Consider the following 26,298-nt stretch of genomic DNA (forward strand, 5'->3'; position numbering starts at 1 on the left):
GTAGCCTCTATGCCTTTTCCTGCTAATGCTGATCCAGCTGTAAAGTTACTCTGCTTGAATAGTGTTGACATTCTCAACACTTCTAACTGCTGGGGTTGCCATAGGAACAGATATGCCTAAGTGATGGCCGGAGGCAGCAGGAGGACCTCAAGCTCTGTTGGGGACCTTCTGGTGGTTGTCGTAGGTGATGCCACCAATGCCCTCCAGCATATTTATGGGCAGAGGAAACACAATGGTGGAATTCTTCTCTGTGGCCACGGTGGCCAAGGTCTGCAGGTAACGCAGCTGGAGGGCTGCCGGGGACTCAGCCAGCACCATGGAGGCGGACTTCAGAGCTTTAGAAGCATTCATTTCTCCTTCTGCTGCAAGGACCTACACCAACAGAAAGAAAAGACTTCAGAAATAAAGGTTCCCAATTGTGACTAGTGCTTTCTTTATCTGGGTCTGCAATGATGTTTCTCTCCTAGCCCCCACTTGGCCACCCATGTTTCATCTACTTCTTCAGCAAGGATTAGAGTTTCACATCCTTATGTAATTAGAGAAATTTGAGGAGGTTGCAGGAAACAGGGAGATAACTTACAAATTATGAGTCCCTACTTTTCATTCCAAACAAAATAAAAGCCCTGCCTTTAACCCAAACAAATACAGGTCCAGCCACCATAGTGATGCTCTTGAATCTGTGCTCCCCATCTGCTGCTTTCATTTGCAGAGAAATCTGAAATTCAAGGCTTCCAACTGGCTTTTTCTTCTGCGAGTTTCACTTATCACAGATTTTTTTAAAAATTTCATTCTGTTGCCAATTTTGTTTCATTTTTTAACTGGAGTGTAATTGCTTTACATTGTGTTAGTTTCTGTGTACAAGGAAGTGAACCAGTGACGAGCGATATGTATACATATATCCCCTCCCTTTTGGACCTCCCTCCCACCACACCCCCCATCCCACCACCTAGGTCATCACAGACCACTGAGCTGAGCTCCTTGTGCTATGCACTAACAATGAAAGATCAGAAAGAGAAATTAAGGAAACAATCCCATTTACCATTGCAACAAAAAAAATAAAATGCCTACCTAAGGAGGCAAAAGACCTGTACTCAGAAAACGTTAAAACACTCATGAAAGAAATCAAAGGTAACACAAACAGATGGAAAGCTATACCATGTTCTTGGAGCGGAAGAATCAATACTGTGAAAATGACTATACTACTTAAAGCAATCTGTAGTTCCAATGGAACCCCTAATAAACTACCAATGGCACTTTTCACAGAATTAGAACAAAAAAATTTCCAATTTTGTTTCCTTCTTACAGTGTAAGAATTATTTCCAGTTCCGCCTGCTCTTGATTACAAGCAGCAGCGAGTGCAGTCTGCAAACCCTCTTTGGAACTCTCCTAAGCCCTGCACCTCCTCTGGTTCTCAAGCTGCCCAGGAATGACTTGGAACTCAACTCCCCCATCCGTGGGCACTCACTGCCCATGTGCAAAAGTGCTTCCCAGGTCCACTGCTTAGAAGCTGCTGGACCTCAACAGAGAAGTCAGAGATAAGCAGAGGGAATCTTCCTGGACTCCCAAGTAAGATTCCAAAGAGGATAGCTGGAGGCTTCTAATCCCAACTGGTTTCTGATACTTCAGGAAATTCACACAGACAAGAAGGCTGTGAATCCAATAGATTCAAGAACACTTGAGACCAAGTTGTGCTCACATTTTGTAACTCTAACCTGGATTGTAGTCACCTGGTCCTCTTAATCTAGTGTGTTCACTTAACATTAGTTCAGTTCAGTTCAGTTCAGTTCAGTCGCTCAGTCATGTCCAACTCTTTGTGACCCCATGAATCGCAGCATGCCAGGCCTCCCTGTCCATCACCAACTCCCAGAGTTCACTCAGACTCGGGTCCATCGAGTCAGTGATGCCATCCAGCCATCTCATCCTCTGTCGTCCCCTTCTCCTCCTGCCCCCAATCCCTCCCAGCATCAAAGTCTTTTCCAATGAGTCAACTCTTCACATGAGGTGGCCAAAGTACTGGAGTTTCAGCTTTAGCATCATTCCTTCCAAAGAAATCCCAGGGCTGATCTCCTTCAGAATGGACTGGTTGGATCTCCTTGCAGTCCAAGGGACTCTCAAGAGTCTTCTGCAACACCACATACTAGAGGGGTAATGCTCGAAAGACAGGCACCAGGTTGCTACATCAGAATCACCAGCTACATAAGAATGTAGGTTCCTGGGCCCACTGAAGCCTCTGCTTCACTGAGTCTGAGGTGAGACCTGGGGATTGGTGTTTGCCTTGCTCATGTCTCTCAAGGGGACCCACTTTGCTAAGTCACTGAGTATAATATAAATATATATGTTTATATTTTATATTTATATAAACATATTTTTCTATATTTATATTTAATATTTTGCATTGGGGTAGAGATGATTAACGTGAGTTTGAGCAAACTCCGTGAGACAGTGAAGGACAGGGAAGTCTGGTGTCGCAGAGTCCAATACAACTGACTTGAGTAACTGAACAACAACAACACTGCTGATTAACAATGCTGTGACAGTTTCAGATGGACAGCAAAAGAGCTCAGCCATACATATACATGCATCCGTTCTCCCCCAGCTTCCCCTTCCCTCCAGGCTGCCGCATAACATCGAGCAGAGTTGCCTGTGCCCCACAGTACGTCCTTATTGGTTACCCATTTTAAATATAGCAGATGTGCATGTTCATTCCAAACTCCCTTAATATGCCTTCCCCCATCCTTCCCCTCAAAGTTGACCTTTTAATTCAGGAAGAAATTCTCAGTAAAACTTCTAAAAAAAAAAAAAAAAAAGGAGAAGCAGCAGCCCTCTTCTTCTTGAAATCGTTGAGGACGCCTGAGCTTCCATTCAAGCTCCAGCCTCGTGGGCTCCAGGGTGAGGGGCTCGCCCTCCAGTACCGACTGGAGTCCCCCTTACCTTGGCCCTGGCTTCCCGGGTGGCCTCGGCCTCAGCGGCCATGGACCTCTGCAACTGCACGGGAATCCGGACGTCTTTGATTTCCACCCGGGCCACCCGGATCCCCCACAGCTCAGTGGCATCATCAAGTAAGGTCTGTTTCCAAGTCAAAAGAAAGGACGTCAATCAGAATACAGGCAAGGTGATCAAAGATTCTGCTATATTTTACATACGCAAGAGAAACACTCTTCCTTTTCTCCTTTTGAATTTACAGTATTTGGAGTGAGACCATTTGGGAAGAAAATAGGAGTTCTTATCACTCCCTTCCTGGAGTTGAAGTAAACCCCAGGAAGGATTCAGAAACAAAAGTTGGTATTTCTTTTAAGAGGTGGTTACTCAGCAGATGCACCCACACCGTTCCTAAGGAACATACACTGTTCATCTAGATTTGAGCAAATTCCCCACATTTTCTTGTCACTGACACGAAGCAGGCAGCAGTGGCTTTTGTCCTGGCTCTGCCATTTACAGCTGTGAATCCTTGGACTCACTCCTTAACCTTTCTGATTCTCAGTCTTCATACCTATGAAAGGTTTTCTTTCAGGACTGTCATGAGGTTTGGACAGAATACACGTAAGATATCTATCATGGCCAGGCAATAATTTAATACATATTAACATTATCCCTGGGTACTGTTTGAGATACTCTTTTTCTTGCTCTGTTTAACCTCTGACCTGCGGCTCAGTTTTAAACAGGTAGCAAGGCATACATGTTTTTTTAGGACAGAAGAAGCCTAAAACCAAAGACATCCTCATCCATTGTTAGAGCTTCAGACAACTGAAGATAGCGTGCTGGTTATCCTGGAGGGGTAGGGATGAGAAAGAATGCCTCAAGAAATAGCGAGATCCGATGAATAGTTCTCCTAAAGCGTAAAGGGCAGAGATCTCCGTGCTACCAAATAGCAAGTGAGCCTTTGCTTTCCTGTGATCCCTGCAGGGAGCCAGGAGATGAGAACTCCCAAGAAGCCGCTGATCCGACTGTGATGGAGAAACATCTGAGTCACTGAACTTGTGAAGCTCTTAAAACGGCATGGAGCATCGTCATGCAGAACTGATATTATCTTCTAAAGCCTCAGGGACTTTGCACTTCCTTAGAGACTGGAGGAGAAGCTGAGAAGGACCAAACAGCCTGCCCTCTTAGAGAAGGCAGGCTCAGAATAAAAACGTAATTGATTCGAAAAACACAGAAATGTGATTGTCTATAATCTAGGGCTTCTCAGGTGGCACAGTGGTAAAGAATCTGCCTGCAAATGCAGGGGACACAAGAGATGCAGGTTCAATCCCTGGGTCAGGAAGCAGGAGTAGGAAATAGCAACCCATTCCAGTACTCTTGTCTGGAAAATTCCACAGAGGAGTCCGGTAGGCTACAGTGCATGCGATCACAAGGACTTGGACAAGACTTAGCACACATATATACATAATCTAGGGTGAACAAGAGGTGAGAGGGCTACCTGTTACATCCTCATCAATTGTATAACTACGATTACTATTCATATCTTTATTGACATTGGAAGCATGAAGTCAGCTTTCCAGGAGGAAAAAGCTGAAGTGTATGATGTCAATTCATCATTTTGAGTTCCGAAAGCAATTTTAGTGGCTCCCTCTTCCCACCTACATATTTAAATCTGGACCTCATGATTGTTTTAAAAAAAAAGAAAAGAAATGCTAAACTGAAGCCCATCTCTTAAGAGAAGCAGTACACGTGTGTGTGCGCACACAGAGGAGGTGCTTTGAACTGCTAATATTTGATTATCACTGATAATTAAAATGAGTGGATTAACAACGAAGGCTATGTGTTCTGTGTCTTTACCTGGATGCTGTGGGCGATCTCTTCTCGGCCAGCTAGGATCTGGGACAAGGTCCGTGTCCCTAAGACATTTCTCAGAGTGGTCTGAGCCAGCAGAAACGTGGCTTGATGGACATCGTTGACATTAGCCACCGCTGAGACGGCGCTATAGATCCTGTAATAGACCACTCCATCCACCTGAGTGGTCACAGAGTCTCTGGTGAGGATCTGGAGAGCAAGAACACGGCAAGTCACATGCAAATGACTTTCACACACAGAGTCAGACACGACTCTTGAGCAACTGAGCTCACGAACACATGACTTTCACAACGACCAGAAAAGCGTCAGACTACCCCAGAGTCCACTCCACAAACGAACAGCGTTCATCACAACTCAGGCCAGCACCACCAAAACCCTGCCCTGACTCAAATTCTAATTAGTAACCAAATTCCTACATAGGTGTGATATGTACCTGTCCCTGTAACTTCATCTCATGGAAGTCCAACATCCCCTACTCAGAGGTGAAGCAGGTGTTTCCACTTTAAAATGCAGAACCCTGCTGAAATTCTACCTTCTAAACAGAGGTAGAAAAGTCATTTCCCTGATACTTGAAATCTTTTCGGTTCTCAGTTTCATCAGGTTTGATGAATAGCAATGCTTCTTAGAAAACATAGATGGCACCAAAGATCTGTGTTCTATATTCGGAGAAGGAAAAACCAATTTAACTTTATAGAGGCTCTGCATTAGTTATTCTGAATTAACATGATGAGGGACTTTGGAGAAAATCAGATTTCTGGGCATACCACAGAAGTAGACCCTAGAACTCCATTCTCCCATCTAGAACTATTAACCATGGAGCCATAAAAAGCCTGTGATAGGTCCCTAGGCATTCCAAGGTCTCTTATGATTAGGGCTGAATTCTAAGGTAAGGACTCTGTAACTCCCGCCAGGGATATGAAGACATCATGGCTGGGTCTTGATTGAGTTTTCTGGACCAGAGAGAGAAAATTATCATTTACCCAAAGATGTTGATTGTTCTCTCTTCTAATCCCCTTTGCTCTTCCACACACTTTCTTTTCTCTTCCTGGATCATTTTTGTGTATCAGAAAGATGAATGACTGTTAATAACTCTGTTTCTCTTCCCTGTCACCCAGTCATTGGCTTGGTTCATTCAGTTTCAGTACTTCAAGAACTGAAAAGAGTTATTTGAAATCCAATGGCAGATGAGCCCTGTGTCCTGTGTGTTCTTTCTCCATGCCCATCTCACATTGTTGTGTCCAAACATATAAAAAAATTTAAAGCAGAGGTGAGAGATATAGATGCAATTTCTGAAAAGGTGGTGAAAAGGGTAATATCATAACCGATGAGTGCCATCTACCAAATTACTTTCAGCTCTTTCTTAAAATGATTTACCAGACTCTCCCAAGCATCTGCTTGTCATTCTCCATCTCAGCTTCTCTGCCTTCTGTATCCATTCTCTCTCTTCTTCCAGACTTTCTCCCACCCAATCATTTCCATGTCTTCCAGCTTTTCAGCCCTTGCTCTTGGCTCCATTCTCGTTTGGCAAAACAAGGCCCAAAAGTTTCAGGAGCCACCTAGGACTCCTCCAGCTGATCTCTAAGAATTCAGGCGATCTTTCCCTTTATCATTTGAAAACATACTATGAATTCTCAACTGTCCATGTAACAGGGAAGAGATTGGTTTTATTTCCAGAAATGTATCTTTAATCAGCATTACCTCCTGGGGAGGAATGTTGCAAGTAACAGTCCGGAGATCCACTTTGACAAATATATCTATGCAGGGCAAGATCAGAATCAGACCTGTGCAAAAGTAAATACAGTTTAAAATTTGGCCCAGCTGAAAATAACTGCAATAGATTGTGTCCTAGATATACAGTACATTGTTTTTGTGGGAGTATAAATGCTTCTCAGATGATCTTCAATAAGTACCTGTTTAACTTTGGGGTAATTATTTCTCCCTATGAGTCAAGGACTAAAGGCTCCTGAAACTTTCCCCCTATTAGTCAAGGACTAATTTCCCTAGAAATTAAAATATTTTGTTAAGAAGCTAGAGATTCTTGACATATAATTTTGATTTCTTTCAATATTTTTTCTGTGGACCATTTTTTAAAGTCCTTATTGAATTTGTTACAATATAGCTTCTGTTTTATGTTTTGGTTTTTTTTTTTTTTTTTTTTTTTGGCTGAGAGGCCTGTGGGCTCTTAACTCTCCAACCAGGGATCAAACCCACACCCCTGCAGTGAAAGTAGAGTCTTAACCATTGGACCACCAGGGAAGCCCTAACATTTAATTATTAGATATTCTTCAAGAGCGATGGGACATATGTATACCTGTGGCTTATTCCTGTTAATGTATGGCAGAAAGCAATCCAATATCATAAACCAATTATCCTCCAATTAAAATTGAAAAAATTGGACCTACTTCTATTCAAGCACTGAATTTGACATTTACTTGAAAGAATATTTTGGAATATTCTTTTGATTTGATCAAAAGAATCAAATATTTTGATTTTTCCCTGGGTTAAAGCTATCTGTACAAAAGATTCAAGCACAGACTTTAGGCCCTGAATATCAGTGTCTATCCACATTCTCATTTGTATTCTTCAGGACTGAAGGAATGTTGGCATTAAAATCTTCCCAGGATTTCAGTGTCCCTAAAACTAATGTATTACAGCATTTACAGTTTCTCGGTAACTGCGTTCTCGCTCATATACAATGACTTTCCTCCGTTGTGAATACGCTTACTTCTCTCTGAGCTGTCAAGGATTAGACTAGGGGGCAGGGAGGGCTGAGGACATTGCTTTGAGGATTCCATGATGCCTTAACTTTGCTCTGGTGAAGCTTCTCTACAGCAAGAGTGGCCAAGACTAGAACCACAAGCATGTCAGCACGACGGGGACACCCACCCTTTTCCATTTACCGAAAAGATTCTGTTTCTGTTTTCAAACAAGTTTTTGCTTTGAGTAGCTTGCAAAGGGCGGGTGGCAGCAACAGAAAACGCTGCTAAGGTGCTTTCTTTCTTTTGGTCTCTACGCCTTTCTGAGGTAAGGATTACTTCCTAATTTACTCCTTTTTTGGGTGCTAAGTCAGTGGTTACAATCATGGCCCTTAAAACTAGACAGAGGTAAGTCCCAGCCCTATTGGTTACTAGCTTGTGACCTAGGAACATTCATCTAATTTTTCTGAGCCTCAGTCACCCAATTCCTATAAGATGATAGTGAAGATTAAGCATGATTATGGCTTCCCTGGTGGCTCAGATGGCAAAAGAATCTGCCTGCAACACGGAAGACCTGGGTTCGATCCCTGGGTCAGGAATATCCCCCAGAGAAGGGAATGAAAATCCTCTCCAGTATTCTTGCCTGAGAAATCCCATGGACAGAGGAGCCTGGCTGGCTACAGTCCATGGGATTAAAAAGAGTCAGACACAAATGAGCAACAAGTATACACACAACATGATAACGAAATAAAATGCTAAACGTAGTGCCCTGGTGGCTCAGCGGTAAAGAATCCACCTGTCAATGCAGGAGACACAGGTTTGATCCCTGGTCCGGGAAGACCCCACCCGCCACGGGGCAACTAAGCCCGAGCACCACAACTACTGAGCCTGTGCTCTGGAGCCTGGGAGCTGCGACTTCTGACACTTGAATGCCCTAGAGCCCTGCTCCGCCACGAGAAGCCAATATAAGGAGAAACCCGCACACCGCAATTAGAGAGCAGCCCCTGCTCGCCACAACTAAAGAAAAGCCCACAGAGCAAGCAAATGCAGAAGAAACAGAATAAAAATAAACAAATAAAATTATTTTTAAAAAAATCATAGTGCCAGGCAGGTATTAAGTGCTCAAGAAGTAGCAGCTCTTGTTATGAATACTTTTATTATTAAAGAATAGTTTACGATTTACAGAAGTGGAGAGGTTCTCTATTAGCAATTTGGCCTGTTTCCCTCTGGCTCTTGTGACATTCTCAGCCCCAGAGATGTGTATGACGAGATTTGTTACCCTGGGACATTTAGTGGTGAACTCTTCTGGGAAAATTCATTTAGAAGAGACTTCTCCAGAGTCCTTCAAGCTGTGGTTATTTGACCTCTCTCAAATCCAGTTTTTTTTTCTAAGTTATCATCTTGGCTCCACCAGGTGAAACATGACTAGAAAGGGTTTGCCTTCGCTCTGTTCTTCCTCAGTTGGATAATTCCATCACCTCTATTTGGATGAACTCATAAGAATACCCATTAACAAGCATGTCTTGCTTTCTTTCCCTCAGGTTCCTTATTAGACAATGCACAGGGTCTTCACTGAGGCATGCAAGTCTAACATGTGGGATCTAGCTCCCTGACCAGGGATTGAGCCCAGGTCCTCTGCACTGGGAGCTCGGAGACTTAGCCACTGGACCACCAGTGTGAAAGTGAAGTCGCTCAGTCATGCCCGACTCTTTGAGACCCCATGGACTGCAGCCCACCAGGCTCCTCTGTCCATGGGATTTTCCGGGCAAGGATCCTGGAGTGGGGTGCCATTTCCTTCTCCAGGGGATCTTCCCAACCCAGGGATCAAACTTGAGCCCCCTGCACTGCAGGCAGATTCTTTACAGACTGAGCTACGAGGGAAGCCCTAGTGTTGGCCTAGAGAATTCCATGGACTGTATAGTCCACGGGGGTCACAAAGAGTCAGACACGACTGGGCAACTTTCACTTTCACTGGACCACAAGGGAAGTCTGTATTAGACAGTAGGACCATACTACTTGAAATGGCCAAGTCTCTGTAACAAGCTTCTCCTTTTGAAGTTTCTCATATGTTTAAAAATGTAACAGACACCTGAGCGCCTGCTTTAGCACATGGCCAAGTGCAGGGCACACAGAGTGAATAAGGAAGTTCCCCAGAGACTCCACAGTGCAGTTGAACAGAGAATGGGTTTACTTAAATACATCTTATTAGGGGGCAGACAACAGATGTTACTAGAGAAGTGTAGCAAATAACCATTCTCCTCCATGCACCTTTTAAGTTACTGTTTGAATAGACTCTTCTTTCAAGAATATTAGAATCTGTCCTATGAAACTGCCATTTTGGTGAGTTGAAAACAAACATTAGCAATGTCACAGAGTTCAGCTAAACCTGATGATAGTTCAACAAAACCAGTGTTATACCTGGCCCCTTGGCTTTGTCAGCTTGGATGCGTCCCAGTCGGAATACAACAGCACGTTCATACTCCTTAATGATCTAAGAGATGAAGGGAGAGCGTTTAGTGTTAACGGTTCATCCACTCACACGGAGAGACCAATCTGTTCCCCAGGGTATTACCTTCAAGCACATCCATATGGAGATCGGGAAGGTAATGACCATCAGCAGGAAAGAAAGGAAAAGCAGGATCCAGCCACATACACCAAGCCCCTTACTCTTGATGCCTAGGTAACGGGAAGGAGGCAAGCCTGTAACTGACATGGTACTTGAGAAAGCAATTCAGCGACATGTATGAAGAAACCATCCAGGGAGCTGGCCAAGCTGGAATGGGGCTGAGGAAGCAAACTGAATCCACACACACTCTCGATGGCGGTAACACCACCCACACACACACTCACACACACACACACAGAAAATATTCCTTTAGGTTTTTAGATGAAGATGGACCTGTCCCTTCCAAGACACATCTCATAGCAATCAATAATAATAATAACCATAGCATTTACATAGGGCTGCCATGGTTTTTTACTCTCAAAACACATAAAACCACCCACATGAAAATCACCAGGGTGCCATCTTAAAAGACAGATTCCTGGGGACTTCCCCGGTGGCCCAGGGGTGCAGGTCCAGCCTGCATGTCTCATCAGTTCAGTTCAGTTCAGTTGCTCAGTCGTGTCCGACTCTTTGTGACCCCAGGAATCGCAGCACGCCAGGCCTCCCTGTCCATCACCAACTCCCAGAGTTCACTCAGACACACGTCCATCAAGTCAGTGATGCCATCCAGCCATCTCATCCTCTGTCATCCCCTTCTCCTCCTGCCCCCAATCCCTCCCAGTGTCATGGTGCAGTCAAAAATAATAAAAATGAAATAAATAAATAAAAGACAGATTCCCAGGGCCTCAGAATTCCCCAGGTGAAATCAGGACAACCTCTGAGGCAGATAGGTAGGTACTATCATCCCAAAGGAGACCTTGTAGTGCAAGGAAAAACATTTTCAAGAGTGCTTTACATCTGAGTTTCTATGAGAGTCTTTAACTCCCTAGGGCTGTGGTCTCAGAAAGACCACTCAGTCTTTCTGAGCCTCAATTTCTTCATCTATAGGATGGGGACAGATATTATCTACCTTGAAGAACTTGATGAGGATTAAATGGGATTATTTACATAAGGCACCTCACCCATACATTAGTATCTACCTTCGTGTTTGTGCACAGTCGCTCAGTCGTGTCCAGCTCTTCATGACCCTTTGAACTATAGCCCACCAGGCTCCTCTGTCCGTGGGATTTTTCAGGCAAGAATACTGGAGTGGGTTGCCATTTTTCTCCTCCAGGGCATCTTTCCGACCCAGGGACTGAACCCGTGTCTCCTGTGTCTCCTATATTTCCAGCTGAGTTACCCGCTGAGCCATCAGGAAAGGCCCTATATCTATCTTAGTAAATGTCTATTACTACCATTATCCCCATGTTACAGATTGATGACTATTACAGAGACTTGTCAGGCACTGATATTTGATAATTTTGTTTTTTCATAAAATTTTGTTGCATCAGCTCACTACATTCAGTGTCTTTTTGCTAATCACATATTGCCACAACAGGGGCATTTTAGCTTAATATTACCTGGGAAGAGGTGGAACTAAATTCAAATCATATTTCAGCCACTTAAAGTTTTATAGCTTTAATCACATCAATTACATAATTTCTCAAGTGCTATGATTCTTGTTTGTAAAGCATCCAGGTCTGGCGGATCCCTGTACTTTAGAATTATTTGTATTCACTATTCCACCTTGTTTTAAATCCTTACTGTTTTTTGTTCTCTTCTCCTTGACAGCCAACCACACCCTTACCCCAAACTTCCTCTGATTAATTTCACATTCCACACAGGCACTGGAACTAATAATACTTGCTGGTATCTCCACTCAGATAATCCACAAACACCTTATGCTACCTTTGTCTCAATGAATGCCTTAACCATCCACACTATTGTCCAGGCCAACCACAGAAGTCACTAAGCCTCACTGATACCATCTCAAATTCACCCTCACTTATCCATTTTACCGGTGCTTTGACAAACATGCATTTATGAATATTTACAAGGATCCTTAAAAGCTGGCTTAGAACTCAACATTCAGAAAACGAAGATCACGGCATTCAATCCCATCACTTCATGGCAAATAGATGGCGAAACAATGGGAACAGTAAGAGATTTTATTTTCTTGGGCTCCATAATCACTGCAGATGATGACTCCAGCCATGCAATTAAAATGCTTGCTCCTTGGAAGAAAAGCTATGACCAATCTGGACAGCACATTAAAAAACAGAGACATTACCAGCAAAGGCCCGTCTAGTCAGAGCTATGGTTTTTCCCAGTAGTCATGCATGGATGTGAGAGTTGAACTGTAAAGAAACCTGAGCACTGAAAAATTGATGCTTTTGAACTGTGGTGTTGGAGAAAACTCTTGAGTGTAACTTGGACTTCAAGAAGATCAAACCAGTCCATCCTAAAGGAAATCAGTCCTAAATATTCATTGGAAGGACTGATGCTGAAGCTGAAGCTCCAATGCTTTGGCCACCTGATGGGAAGAACTGACTCATTGGAAAAAACCCTGATGCTGGGGAAGATTGAAGGTAGGAGGAGAAGGGGACAACAGAGGAGGAGATGGTTGGATGGCATCACTGACTCAATGGACATGAATTTGAGCAAGCTCCGGGAATTGGTGATGGACAGGGAGGCCTGGCGCGCTGTAGTCCTCCGGCCATGACTGAGCAACTGAACTGAGACAAGATTCTAGGATTTTGCTCTTAGAGATAATGCTGTGAGGAGTCCTAATGTGTATCTTTGTGGACTTGTGTGGGAGAATTCCCAGCAGTGGAAGTGTTAGGCCAAGGGGATTAGTAGTCACAATTTTGATAGATGGTAGGTGCCCTTGAAAGAGTTTGTACCCTGTGCCTATTCCCACACACCCTGTCCTCACCATTAATTTCCAGTCTTTTCAGTTGCTGCATTCTAGTAAATGAAAAGCATCAGCTTCACTCTGAGGGCAAATATTCTTTTATAGGCTCTAAATGCACATAAAGGCCTGAGTGAGAGAGTGAGTGAAGTCACACAGTCGTGTCCGACTCTTTGCAACCCCATGGACTGTAGCCTACCAGGCTCCTCTGTCCATGGGATTTTCCAGGCAATAGTACTGGAGTGGATTGCCATTTCCTTCTCCAGGGGATCTTCCCGACCCAGGGATCGAACCCAGGTCTCTCACACTGTAGACAGACACTTTACCGTCTGAGCCACCAGGGAACAATAAGAGTTTGCCTGCATACGTCAAAGTTTAAATTTCCAAAATATCACCTTCCAAAACTTTGGACCACATCGGGGTGGATCAGACTAATATTATGCAGGATAAAACGCCATTTTGTGCCCTCTCATAGGATCTTTGTTGTTTTATTTATTAGCACTTTTAAAGTTGTTGCTAATGACATACCTATATATGTATATTCTCATTAATAAAAAAATCCAAGAAATGCGAATAAAACTGGAGTCCCCTCAACCATCCTCTCCTCAGTCCACTTAGTTTGGTATATGTCCTCAGAGACTCATTGCTGTGTATTTACATACTTGTATCTACAGTTAGAAAACCCTGGTTTGGATTTGTAGATTTTGTGAGAAATGGCATCACACTGTTTCTACTTTTTTTTTTTTAACTGAATATTGGTGTTCAGTTTTTCAGTCGTGTCTGACTCTTTGCAACCCCATGGACTGTGGCATGCCAGGCTTCCCTGTCCTTCACCATCTCCCGGAGTTTGCTCAAATTCATGTCCATTGGTTGGTGAAGCTATCTAACCATCTTATCCTCTGCCCTCCTCTTCACCTTTTGCCTTCAAAATATATTAACTGAATACATTTTGGAGATATTTCCACGGCATTACATCTGGATCTACCTTATTCTTCTTCATTGTTGCCTCGTATACTAAATGTGTGACTCAAAAAAAGATTTGTTTAGCTGTTCTCCTATTGAGGGATATTATGGTTACCGGCAATTTCGCTTTTACAAACAAGGCTGCAATAACCTTGCTTGGACACGACTCTCCAGATGATTCACACTTTGCTGGCATCTTGAGGAAGGCTTTGAGAACGCAGCACAGTCCTTGGCCCCTTGGTGTGTTTCCTCCCTGCTGACACTGCCACAGTTTGTGCTGAGAAACCTGGCGGTGTTGAGGGCCGTGACTTTACACTGCCACACGCACAGGGAGCTGGGACTCCAACAAGGACCTCAGCTACACTTTATGCCGTGAGCAAGCCCTTTGCTGTGCTTTAGTCGTTCAGTGGTATCCAAGTCTTTGCAACCCCATGGGCTGTAGCCCGCCAGACTCCTCTGTCAATGGGATTCTCCAGGCAAGAATACTGGAGTGGGTTGCCACGCCCTCCTCCAGGGGATTTTCCTAACCCAGGGATCGAACCCAGGTCTCCCACACTGCAGGCTAATTCTTTACCGTCTGAGCCACCAGAGGAGCCCAAGCAAGCCCTAGACACTTCCAGACTCTCTACAGCCTTAACACCAAGCTGCAATAGAAAGTGCTGGTCACAGAGAAAACTGCCCTGACCTCCATGAGCCCGCCGCAGTCCCTACCATCATTACCTGCAAGCGTGGCTCTGTTAAGTACTAAATGTGCCGAGAGAGAGAGGCCGGAGATGAGGACATGATTAGCACATGATTAATCTTCCAAGATTTACACCTGAGCATTAGAATCACCCAGGTCACTGCCCCGGGAGGATTGGTGGAGCCTGGGGGTGTCATTAGCTGCAGTTAAAGCAGGGCTGTCGCCTTCCCCTCAGGGCTGTACAGCTCAGCCTTCTGAGCACAGCAGCTCTGAGGGAGCACCAAGCTGCTTTTGCAGCCTCCTGCAGAATCAGCCTTCTTCCTCTCTACCTCCCCCACAGCTAAAACCAGGACGCTGAGTTGAGAAGTGGATTTGAAGATTACAATTCCAATTCAAAGGAAATACTGAGATTGTATTACAAAGGCTCTTCATACATTTCCCACACCCACCCTTTACCTTATCCTGTACAAGGATCCTTCCAGAGCCTTCCCTGAGCCATTCCCTTGAGGGGGTGGTGGAAAGAAAAGGGGCCATATCCTCTCTGATCATCTGCTTTAGCCATCTGTTCATCTCCTGCTTTATCCTAATCTGTGGAGGGGTGTTTTCTCTCAGTATTTGTCAGTTCAGTTCAGTTCAGTCGCTCAGTTGTGTCCGGCTCTTTGCAATCCCATGAACCGCAGCACACCAGGCCTCCCTGTCCATCACCAACTCCCGGAGTTAGCCCAAACTTTCGTCCATTGAGTCAGTGATGCCATCCAACTGGGTAATTGTCACCATACTATAAAGTTGCCATCATATTACCCTCTGGTGGAGAACTGGACTTTGCTGGGGGCAGCAAATTGACCCCGATTTCTCTTTCATCCATCTAACAGATATTTTACCAGTTTTGGGCTTCCGTGATGGCTCATATGGTATAGAAGTTGCTTGCAAAGCAGGAGACCTGGGTTCAATCCCTGGGTCAGAAAGATCCCCTGGAGAAGGGAACGGCAACCCACTCCAGTATTCTTGCCTGGGAAATTCTTTGGACAGACGAGCCTGGCTACAGTCCATGGGGTTGCAAAGAATTGGACATGACTGACTAACACTTCACTTTTTTCACTTTTTAGCAGTTATATGTCAGGCACACGGTGCTAGAGCTGCAGATACAAGAGAATAAGATGGGGAACTTTCCAATAAGAGCTCACATCTAACAGGGAAATCGACAACAGGACAGGTGTGGTAACAGGGTCCCTGCTCTGCTGCACTTTCCTCTCAGATATGGACAAATGCTGAAGTAAGTGGGGATGAAGAACAGCACAATGTCTAGTGAACACCTTTCCCTCAACTGGCGAAACAAAAGATGAGCCATACGGCACGGAAACCGGAGTCCCAGCACTGCTGACTCTGGGGAGAAGGACTCTGGGACTTTTGCTGGAAGGGATTTAGGGATAACTGAGGCCAACTCTTCATTTTGCAGCCAGAAAGCATCCTGGTTAGCACTGTCACCATCCCCTTAATCTCTGCTTAAGTAAAATGGTACCCACAAGTTCCACAATCTTTGGCAGTGAGGCAAAACCAAGCTTCAGGTTGCAGATGCATGCCTCTGGGGCCTTGTTCCTGGAGCTTAGATGTAGCCCATAGCACCAGAGGAGACTTAAATACCCTCCAGGACTAAGTGTAAACACTCAAGGCAAGATTTTAACTCCTATGAGACTAGGAAGTAGGGAAGGAATATTCTAGATCACTAACCCCACTTAGATGGCATTAAAAGTAGAAACAAATTTTAGGAAATCAAATAGTTTAGATGACTTGCTTGCTTATTTCCCAATTTTGTCTTGATCAACAGTATCTAAATATTAGATCAGTACTTTATACAATTCAAGCCCACAAATCTGTGTTACTATACATAGTCATTTCCTCTCTAAGCAGAAATAGCCATTTAGGTAATGACATTGTTTAAAAGCACCAAAACAATGATGTACAGTATACATCAGAGAAATGAAAACCAAAATTAGATAATAATACATAGCTTCCAGAATGGCAAACAATTACAGACTGATAACACCACATTTTATCAAGGCTGTGGGGCAGTCGGAGGTCTCATAGATGCAAATTGATAAAATCACCTTGAAAAACTATTTGGAAGTATCTATTAAAGCCAAACACACACTTACTTTATGATTCAGTATTCAACTTCTAAGTAATATCTCAGAGAAATGAAGGCTTATTATGGAGAAAAGCATATTCATGAATGTTGATTACAATTTTATTCATAAAATCCAAGAAACAAAGAACCACCCAGACCCATCAACAGTAGAATGAACAAAGTTGTGTTATGTTCATAGAAAAGATTACTCAGGAAAAAAGACAAAAGCTATACTCCTCTAGCATTCAAATTATGAATTCAAAGCATTCAAAATATGAATGAATCTCATAGACAAAATATTGGGCAAAATAAGCTAGACATAAGAGTACATCCTTTCTGATTCCATGTATAAGAGTACATGAGCTTCCCTGGTGGTTCAGAAGTAAAGAATCTGCCTGCCCAAGGCAGGATGTGCAGGTTTGATCCCTGGGTCAGGAAGATTCTCTGGAGAAGGAAATGGCAACCCACTCCAGTATTCTTGCCTGGGAAATCCCATGGACAGAGGAGCCTGGCGGGCTACAGTCCATGGGGTCTCAAAAGAGTCAGACGCGACTTAGCAACTAAACAACAACGTAAGAATACATACTGCATGATCTCATATTGTATCATTTAATTCAAGAAGAGGCAAAACTAATCTATTATGTTTGAAGTCAGAGTAGACTGTCTCTGGGTAGTGGAGTTTGGGTAGTTGGGTATTATCTGGGAAGAGATGAGAGAGCTTTTCAGGGTGCTGGAAATGTTCCATATCTTGATCTGGGTGGTGATTACATAGACTTACACATATACATCTATTTTTCTGCTTTATTGACTATGCCAAAGCCTTTGACTGTGTAGATCACAAGAAACTGTGGAAAATTCTGAAAGAGCTGGGCATACCAGACCACCTGACCTGCCTCTTGAGAAACCTATATGCAGGTCAGGAAGCAACAGTTAGAACTGGACATGGAACAACAGACTGGTTCCAAATAGGAAAAGGAGTACATCAAGGCTGTATATTGTCACCCTGCTTATTTAACTTCTATGCAGAGTACATCATGAGAAACGCTGGGCTGGAAGAAGCACAAGCTGGAATCAAGATTGCCAGGAGAAATATCAATAACCTCAGATATGCAGATGACACCACCCTTATGGCAGAAAGTGAAGAGGAACTAAAAAGCTTCTTGATGAAAGTGAAAGAGGAGAGTGAAAAAGTTGGCTTAAAGTTCAACATTCAGAAAATGAAGATCATGGCATCTGGTCCCATCACTACATGGGAAGTAGATGGGGAAACAGTGGAAACAGTGTCAGACTTTATTGTGGGGGCTCCAAAATCACTGCAGATGGTGATTGCAGCCATGAAATTAAAAGACGCTTACTCCTTGGAAGAAAAGTTATGACCAACCTAGATAGCATATTGAAAAGCAGAGATATTACTTTGCCAACAAAGGTCCGTCTAGTCAAGGCTATGGTTTTTCCAGTGGTCATGTATGGATGCGAGAGTTGGACTGTGAAGAAAGCTGAGCACTGAAGAACTGATGCTTTTGAACTGTGGTGTTGGAGAAGACTCTTGAGAGTCCCTTGGACTGCAAGGAGATCCAACCAGTCCATTCTAAAGGAGATCAGCCCTGGGTGTTCTTTGGAAGGAATGATGCTAAAGCTGAAGCTCCAGTACTTTGGCCACCTCATGCGAAGAGTTGACTCACTGGAAAAGATTCTGATGCTGGAAGGGATTGAGGGCAGGAAGAAAAGGAAACAACAGAGGATGAGATGGCTGGATAGCATCACCGACTTGATGGACATGAGTGTGAGTGAGCTCTGGGAGATGGACAGGGAGGCCTGGCGTGCTGTGATTCATGGGGTTGCAAAGAGTCGGACACGACTGAGCAACTGAACTGAACACATATTGAGCCTGTGGGAATAAAAACCAGCCAGCAAAGAGAAAGCAAAGGCTATTTATTCAGAATTTGCTATCATAAAAGAGTCAATTTCTATCATTAGCATTTGGGCAGAGACTCAAAGGTAGGCAGAAGAATGGGAAAGCTTTATAGTGGGAAAAAATGGAAGGCTCCAGGTGTGCCTTGATTGGAGGCTGTCACCCTGGCGAAGCTACAGGTGGACAAACTAGAGGCAGAGCCTCTTATGTGATGATCTAGGAGAACCATCACAGGGGAGTGCCGTGTGGTTTTCTTCTGTTGATCCTAAGTTGCAATCAGAGACACAAAGCAAGAGAGATGTCAGTTATTAATCAAGCCCTGGCCACTGGGGGTTGACTGTTACAGAAGTAATTGTTCAGCTTCCTGAACTGTTGTCAGAGATTCATCTGCCATCTAGCAGGCTGGATTCCCGGGTTGGTTATTATAGATAAAGGCTTGGTTTTCTGGGTTGGCTGCTGCAGGTTGGTGGTCAGAGTCCTATGTTTAGATACGGTCCAGCCTGCTCGTGTATTCAGTCTCTCAAGCCAAGACCTTAAGACTTATGCACTGTATTGTATGTATCTCATACCACATAAAAAATGATTCACATAGAGACCAGAGGATACCCATGGGCAGGGTAGTACTGAGGATGCAAAGCTCACTGCTTGCTCTGCAAACTCAGAAAAAAAAGAGGATGGAGAGAATGGAAGAGCTTTAGCACAACCAGCCTGTGGACAGCGCTTACAGGGATGGAAACTGTAGGTCCCAGGTCCCGTGACCCTGCGTTCTAATTGAGACATTGCCACATAAAAGCTAGATGATGCCTTCCAAGTTACTCAGCCTGTTGGGGTCTTAGTTTCCTTCTCTGTTAGCACAATAATAGCTAGCCTTGAGGATTAAATAAATTACATGTAAAGGGATTAATAGGGCTTCCCCAGTGGCTTAGTGGTAAATGATCTGCCTGGAGTTAAGGAGACACAGGAGATGTGGCTTCGACCCCTGGGTTAGGAAGATGCCCTGGAGGAGGGCTTGGCAACCCACTCCAGTATTCTTGCCTGAAAAATCCCATGGACAGAGAAGCCTGGCAGGCTCCAGTCCATGGGGTTGCAAAGTTGGATACCACTGAAGTGATGGAGCACACACACACACAAAGAAATTATTAACCTCATTAGGAAGCCCCCTAGTGAGCCAAGCCACTGCCTAGGAATTTCCTCGAGTTCTGAACATTTCCTTAAGCTTGATGGACCTTTAAAGAGATTCTTCTTGACTCAGGCCCCTGATTTCCCTTTTCCATGAGCACTTCCTTTAGAACATTGATCTTTGTAAATTCTTCCTCTGCCTCTTTGAGATGTAAGCCTTTTTCAAAACCTCTTGCCAGTTTTTACAATCTGGGACTATCTTTCTCCAGGACCTGGGAGACCTTCTCTTGAAAGGCAGTCGCTAAGAAGACAGCACCCCTCGCTCCCAGTCTCTGTGGGCGGTAGGAGACTGACTTCAGTAGACACCGTGCTGCAAGTTGTAAAATATACCTCCTGTCAAAAAGAAGTGGGAAGTTTATCAGCAAACCAACCCAGATGGTCTATGACCACCCTGAAAGTCTTCCATACTTTTCCACTAGTGCACTGCAGCCTTTAAAAACCTCACACCCAGGGGAATTTCCCAGTGGTCTAGTGGACAGGACTGGGCAATTTCACTTCCCGGGCCTGAGTTCCATCTGTGCTTGGGGAACTAAGATCCCGCAAGCCAAACAACAACAACCAAAGTTTTATAAAAACAAACAAGAAAAACCCTACACCTCTTCGTTTCAGTGGTGCTAGTTCAGGTTGAGTGTTGACCTCTCTCCTCGACGGCAATAGGCTTGAGTAAGGTTTTCCTTTTTTGCCTATTTAATTTTGTCCAGGTCAGTGTGTGCTTTGACAACTGACATTTGTTGTTTTCTTCTTTTTCTTCCTCCAAACTTTAAACTTTTAATTTTGTATTGGGGTATAGTCATCTAACAATATTGTCGTAGTTTCAGGCAAACAGTGACAGGACTCAGCCATCCATATACATGTATCCACTTTTTTCTTAATCTATTTATTTTTACCATAGAATTCTATATATCTGCTGTGGATATTCTGGCCCATCCAATGGATGGCTCCTCTCCATGTGCAAAAACTATATTTTTAAAGAGAACAAACAATAGAACCCTAACTGCTGCAGGTTTCTACCTCCTAAAGTTGCTTGGTCACTGACCTTATAAGTTCTTTCATATCACTTTTAGAACCTTAAAAAAGAGAGGGAGAGAGAGACAGAGAGACACTGAGAGAGACAACCAGATCTTTGCTGTAAAACTACCAAATCAGTGTAGGCGATGATTTTATCATCATCGCTAGTCCTAGGGCTACAAAATTCCATAAGCCCAAGAGTTTTCCAAACGGAGATTTACATCTCAACTACAGACACGAACTTCATGATACATTTATATTAATACTGAGCTTCTTTTTAACCATTTGGTCTTTTAAAGAAAGAGTTAAGATATATTTTGAAATGGAATGTTCAAAAAGGTGTAAAAATAATGTTTTTAGTACTGTGCATGCTCCCTTTCAGCTCAAGAATGTAAGCGTCGCCAACACAAAGCCCCGCTCACGTGCCCCTCTTTATATGACCTTCTCCCACCCGGGGCAGCTTGGCCCACAGCCTCCAGCGGGACTCCATCCATCAGCATCGGTCAAACGCAGTAGCCACGCCCACGCCTGCCATTCAGAGACCAGGCTTGACACAGGCGCTCTTAGAGCATCTTCGATCCAGTTCTTCAAGTGGCAGTACCTTCTTTTCTCACTTCCGCTGTTTCTCTTTTGGGGGAGGGAGTTGTTTGGTTTTTGGTTTTTGTTTGTTTCAGTTTTGTGAACTTGCTGCACAACACGTGGGCTTTCAGTTCCTGGATGAGGGATCGAACCCACGCCCCTTGCATTAGAAGGGCAGAGTCTTAACCACTGGATCTCCAGGGAACTCACAGTCTCTCACTTCTGGATCTAGGTGACTAGATCACACACTGACAGCACATAAACATCCCCTTTAGTAGAGAAAACACCAAAATCCTCACGCGTTCTTGTGCTTTATGTGGCCTTCTGTGTTCCCTCGACCCCCTGCACACCCTACGTTCTCCTTTCTCTCGCTTTCTTTTCTAGGAAGACTTTCCAATCTTACACCTCCAGGGGCTCCTCTTCTGAGTTTCTACAACACCCTCTACCATCACTTTTCATAGTACATTGTAATTTTTAGTTACTGCTCTGAGAGCAGTTATTTTATTTTGACATCTCCATCTCCTGAAACACAGTGGCTTCTGGGTTCATTCATTGAATGAATGAAGTGGGCGGTGCTCTCAACACTTTGGACTATCAAAAACGATGCTCAGCAACAGGACGGATAGATGTAGTGATACGTTTGAAGTTTCTTGTTTGGAAATAATGATCCATCAGAGGAGATTCTGTTTGCTCTCAAGAGAGTCAATTAACCTGAGAAGCACGTGTCCTCAAGTTTTCTCCTTCATAGGTGTTATCTCTCAACTCCCACCATTATAGGAAGAAAATAAAGAGAAAACAATTTCCTTAAAATCATTCTCATCTCTCCCTTTCCTTTTTCTGTCTGAAATAACTACCCATAATAAGTACAAATACTTTGTCCTTAAGATTTATGCCCAAACATTCTCATAATAGTGTTATTTATAAGAGCGGTAAATCAAAACACCTTGAAAATACAATGGAGGGATAATTAAGTGAACCATGACATATTGCCACAAAACCATAAAAATTTTTTAAGTTACAAAAACATGAAAAAATTGCTATATGTGTAAGTCACTCAGTGGTGTCAGACTCTGCAACCCCATGGACTGTAGCCTGCCAGACTCCTCTGTCCATGGAATTCTCCAGGCAAGAATACTGGACTGGGTTGCCATTCCCTTCTCCAGGGGATCTTCACAACCCGGGGATGGAACCGGAGTCTCCGGCATTTCAGGCAGACTCTTTATCATCTGAGCCACCAGGGAAGCTGAAAATTGCTGTAGTATATTGTTAAAAGAAAAAAATAGTAAGATGTAAAATTATATGGACAGTATAATCCTTCTTAGTAAAACAGTATGCTTAGAAAAAATATTGGATGGGGACTTCCTGGTGGTCCAGTGGTTAAAACTTCACCTTTCAATGCTGGGAGCGGGGAGAGCTAAAATCCCACATGTCTTGTTGGCAAAAAAACCAAAACATAGAACAGAAGCAGTATTGTAACAAAATCAATACAAGTTTTTTAAATGGTCCATATTAAATAAAAAAGAAAACAACCATATCAGATGAAAATTAACCAAAATATTGCTACTACTGCTACTGTTAACTCACTTCAGTCGTGTCCGACTCTGTGCAACCCCATAAATGGCAGCCCACCAGGCTCCCCCGTCCCTGGAATTCTCCAGGCAAGAACACTGGAGTGGGTTGCCATTTCCTTCTCCAATGCATGAAAATGAAAAGTGAAAGGGAAGTCGCTCAGTTGTATCTGACTCTTAGAGACCCCATGGACTGCAGCCCACCAGGCTCCTCCATCCATTGGATTCTCCAGGCCAGAGTGCTGGAGTGGGGTGCCGCTGCTTTCTCCGAAATATTAACAGTGGTTAATTCTGAGTGATGGAAATATGGCTAGTTTATACTGCTCAGAATTTTCTTATTTTTTGCTACCATTATAATTTTTAGAAGCACTTTAAAAATAAAAATCTACCCATCTGCATGGTCTCTTCAGTCGTGTCTGACTATGTGCAACCCTATGGACTGTAGGCCTCCAGGCTCCTCTGTCCATGGGACTCTGTATGCAAAAAAACTACTCAAGTCTAGTGAAAAAAAGTCCTTTGCGTTTTCAGAGCAGGAAAGACCAGATGCTTCTTGCTGGGCAGGGAATAAAAACAATCACTTTCTCTGAGCCAGGCAAAGAGTGTCACACATTCTTTCCCCTTTTCTGTTTGCTTCTGATCCTGGGGACATACAGCCAGTAAAACAGAGTCTCAGCAACTTCCTGGTCCTTTCTCTAGTGAAACAAGGATTTTAAGTACCGAACATAAAATCTAAAGCAAAACCCAACAGGTAAACATTATCTTTTCATCACCTGCAATTTGTCTGTCCTCCTCCCTTTTTCTCTCAAATATGCACACAGATTGTATCTAGAGCTTTTTTTTTTCTTAAGGAAAAATGCAGAATTGCTAAATTTAAGAAACTAAATTTAAATTAAATCACTCAAAGTGTGATCTTAATCTGGCAACCTCACTAGTTTAGGAATTTACTTGGAGGCAAACTTCTAATTCCATCTCAGACTCAGAAGGTCTGAGAAGGATGAAAACTTGTAGAGGTGAGGACTAGATCTGTGTTTTAAAAACAACCCCAGGAAGATTCTTTTGCACACTGACGTTGAGAAGAATTTCTAGGATGGAGATGATCGAGATGCCCACTAACTTCACTTTACCTCTTACAGAAAAACAAGAAAGAAAAAAAGGAAGGGGTAGGGTTTTCTGTCCAAGGCTAATGAGAAGTCTAATGAGGTCCCTGGGTGGGGAGGGAAAGCCCTAATTTATAGCATTCTGTACATTCTGATTTATCCTTGTGACATCACGGAACTTGAAGTCGGGAAGAAATGTACCCTTGGGGCTTTCGAAATTTGGGACAAGCCTGAGGCACATTCTGCAGAGAGCGTCTACTGGGGGTGATAACTAGGACTCAGTTATTAATTTAATACTCTCAACATTGTGTGTGGAATTTCCTATACAGCTTGAAAAACCCAATGGTGTTGTTTTGTCAGTGTGTCCAAGATGCAGGACATATCCCACACATCGCAGAGAAGGACCGACATTGTACCTCATAAACCGCCTAGAGCACGTGAAATCAGAAGTTGTAGTGTATAAGCCCTACTTCTGTTTGTTCTGTGATAGGGCAGGTTGTTCCTTGTAGTCAAAAATCAAAACCAAGTAGACCCATGAACGCTTTAAAATATTTCATTGGTGACACAGCTTCAGCCGTGCCCTTTATCCAGTTGATATCTTAACCTGTTAAGTGGAAGCTAAAAAGTCTCATGAAACTTCTTGCTTAAAAAAATAACCAAGGGTTCACTGGAAGAATCCTCCCACATGCACCTTCCAAATGATGTCCATGGTCTTCAATATAGCTGCATTGTTAGGTCTACTTCAAGAGAAAAGTCTCTTTTCCAATTCAGGTAGGTATCTCTAAATGTATATTTTCTTTTTTACAAACTGATCATACCAAATGTGTCCAGCGTTTCTAACTGGTGTTATGGAGCGCAGGTTACTTGTATAGAGCACAGGTTAGGACTCACACACACACACACACACACACACACACACACCCCAACATCATCGCCATCATCACCATCACCACTTTCTGGACCTCCAAGTTTTCAAACTCTTGAAGGCTCAGTTTTCTCCACCATAAAATGAAGTTATAAAACGATCTACTTTAGAAATATCCTAAGATCTAAAATAATGCAAGCAAAATGCTTTGCAGTACAGAAGAACATTAGTATTCAAGCTACACTTCATATTTACAGGCTGTTCTATTTTCCTCAACTTGAGAGATCAGTATATCAAACATAGTGCAGCTCAAACCAACTTTTCTATTTAATCAAAGCATCATCAAATGATATTTGAGAATGAATAAATTTTGCTTTCACGAAGCAAATAAAAACCACAATATGCCATGACTTCAAAATTCTGGGCTCTAAATGAAATTGAAGCCAATTTCAATATGCATTAATTCACCTCGTGCTCACTCTCTGCAATGATACACCTCCCATTTTGTGTAATATACATAAAATAAACTTAAGGCAGGAAAAATGAGCTTACCCACTAAGTTCTCTTTATCCAGCTTCTCTGGAGAGGACGCCCCGGGATCCATCTCATTCTTGAGAAGCTTTTATACTTGGCAAATTTTCATGGGTGTGGAGCCAGACCTGGGCTCCAGGAAGCACCCAGATGTGCTTGGGAGAAGAAAGAGCAGAGAGGCAGAGTGAGAGAGTGAGAGAAGTTCCTCTTCTTTCATGAGCACCCTAAGGATTAGTTACCCTGGTGAAGGCAGTCTGTTCACATAAACAAAACGATCTCCTTCCTGAGTTCAGACTGCCACTGTTCATACAGAAAATTCAAAGCTATGTGTAGGACCTTCTGCCTGTGCTGCTTCTTGCAGACTATCCCCGTGTAGCTGTCTGTATCGCTGGTATCTTATAAAACACATCTATACCACATGCAATTTGCTTATCATAATGAACTGTCCAATCCACAGGGCACGTATCTCCACCCGTAAGTTTCCGATGAGGAATTTCATCCAATGCATTGTACACACTGCAGTGAGTGATCTTCTGAGACTTGAATCTGATATCTCAATCCTGCTTAAAATAATCCAGTGATTGCCAATGGTTAGTATGTAAAGATGAAAACCGTATGTGCCCTAAAAGAACTGCTGGTCTGCCTCTCCCTCCTTTTCCAGGCACACTCACATGATCTGTCCCTCACTCATTTAGCAATAGCCCCATTGCCCTCGATCAACCCTACTCAACTGAACCCTACTAAAACCCTACTAAACCCATGTGTTCTCTGTGCCACAGGGCCTTTGCACATGTGACCATACATACAATTATTTGGTTAATGTTTGTTTCTTCCTCTAGATCAGGGGTTGGCTAATTGCAGTCAGCTGGGCAATTGCCCTACCACTGATTTTTTGTAAATAAACTG

At 43.4% G+C, this 26,298-nt stretch overlaps 1 protein-coding gene across 2 annotated transcripts; it reads right to left on the minus strand.

Moving 5' to 3' along the window:
* On the minus strand, positions 1-25,962 carry STOML3 (stomatin like 3). 2 transcript variants are annotated; one of them, XM_005687487.2, is made up of 7 exons: positions 25,454-25,962; positions 10,060-10,163; positions 9,906-9,978; positions 6,490-6,572; positions 4,777-4,980; positions 2,932-3,066; positions 1-372 (listed from the first exon to the last, which is right to left on the minus strand). In XM_005687487.2, the coding sequence occupies exons 2-7, from the start codon at positions 10,099-10,101 to the stop codon at positions 148-150; spliced, it is 762 nt and encodes a 253-aa protein (XP_005687544.2). In that variant the 5' UTR covers positions 10,102-10,163; positions 25,454-25,962; the 3' UTR covers positions 1-147. The 2 variants fall into 2 exon arrangements, with proteins under 2 accessions (XP_005687544.2, XP_005687543.2); XM_005687486.3 differs by having other exon boundaries at positions 10-372; positions 25,414-25,571.

This window comes from Capra hircus, chromosome 12, assembly GCF_001704415.2.
Source record: "Capra hircus breed San Clemente chromosome 12, ASM170441v1, whole genome shotgun sequence".
Classification (NCBI taxonomy): Eukaryota; Metazoa; Chordata; class Mammalia; order Artiodactyla; family Bovidae; genus Capra; species Capra hircus.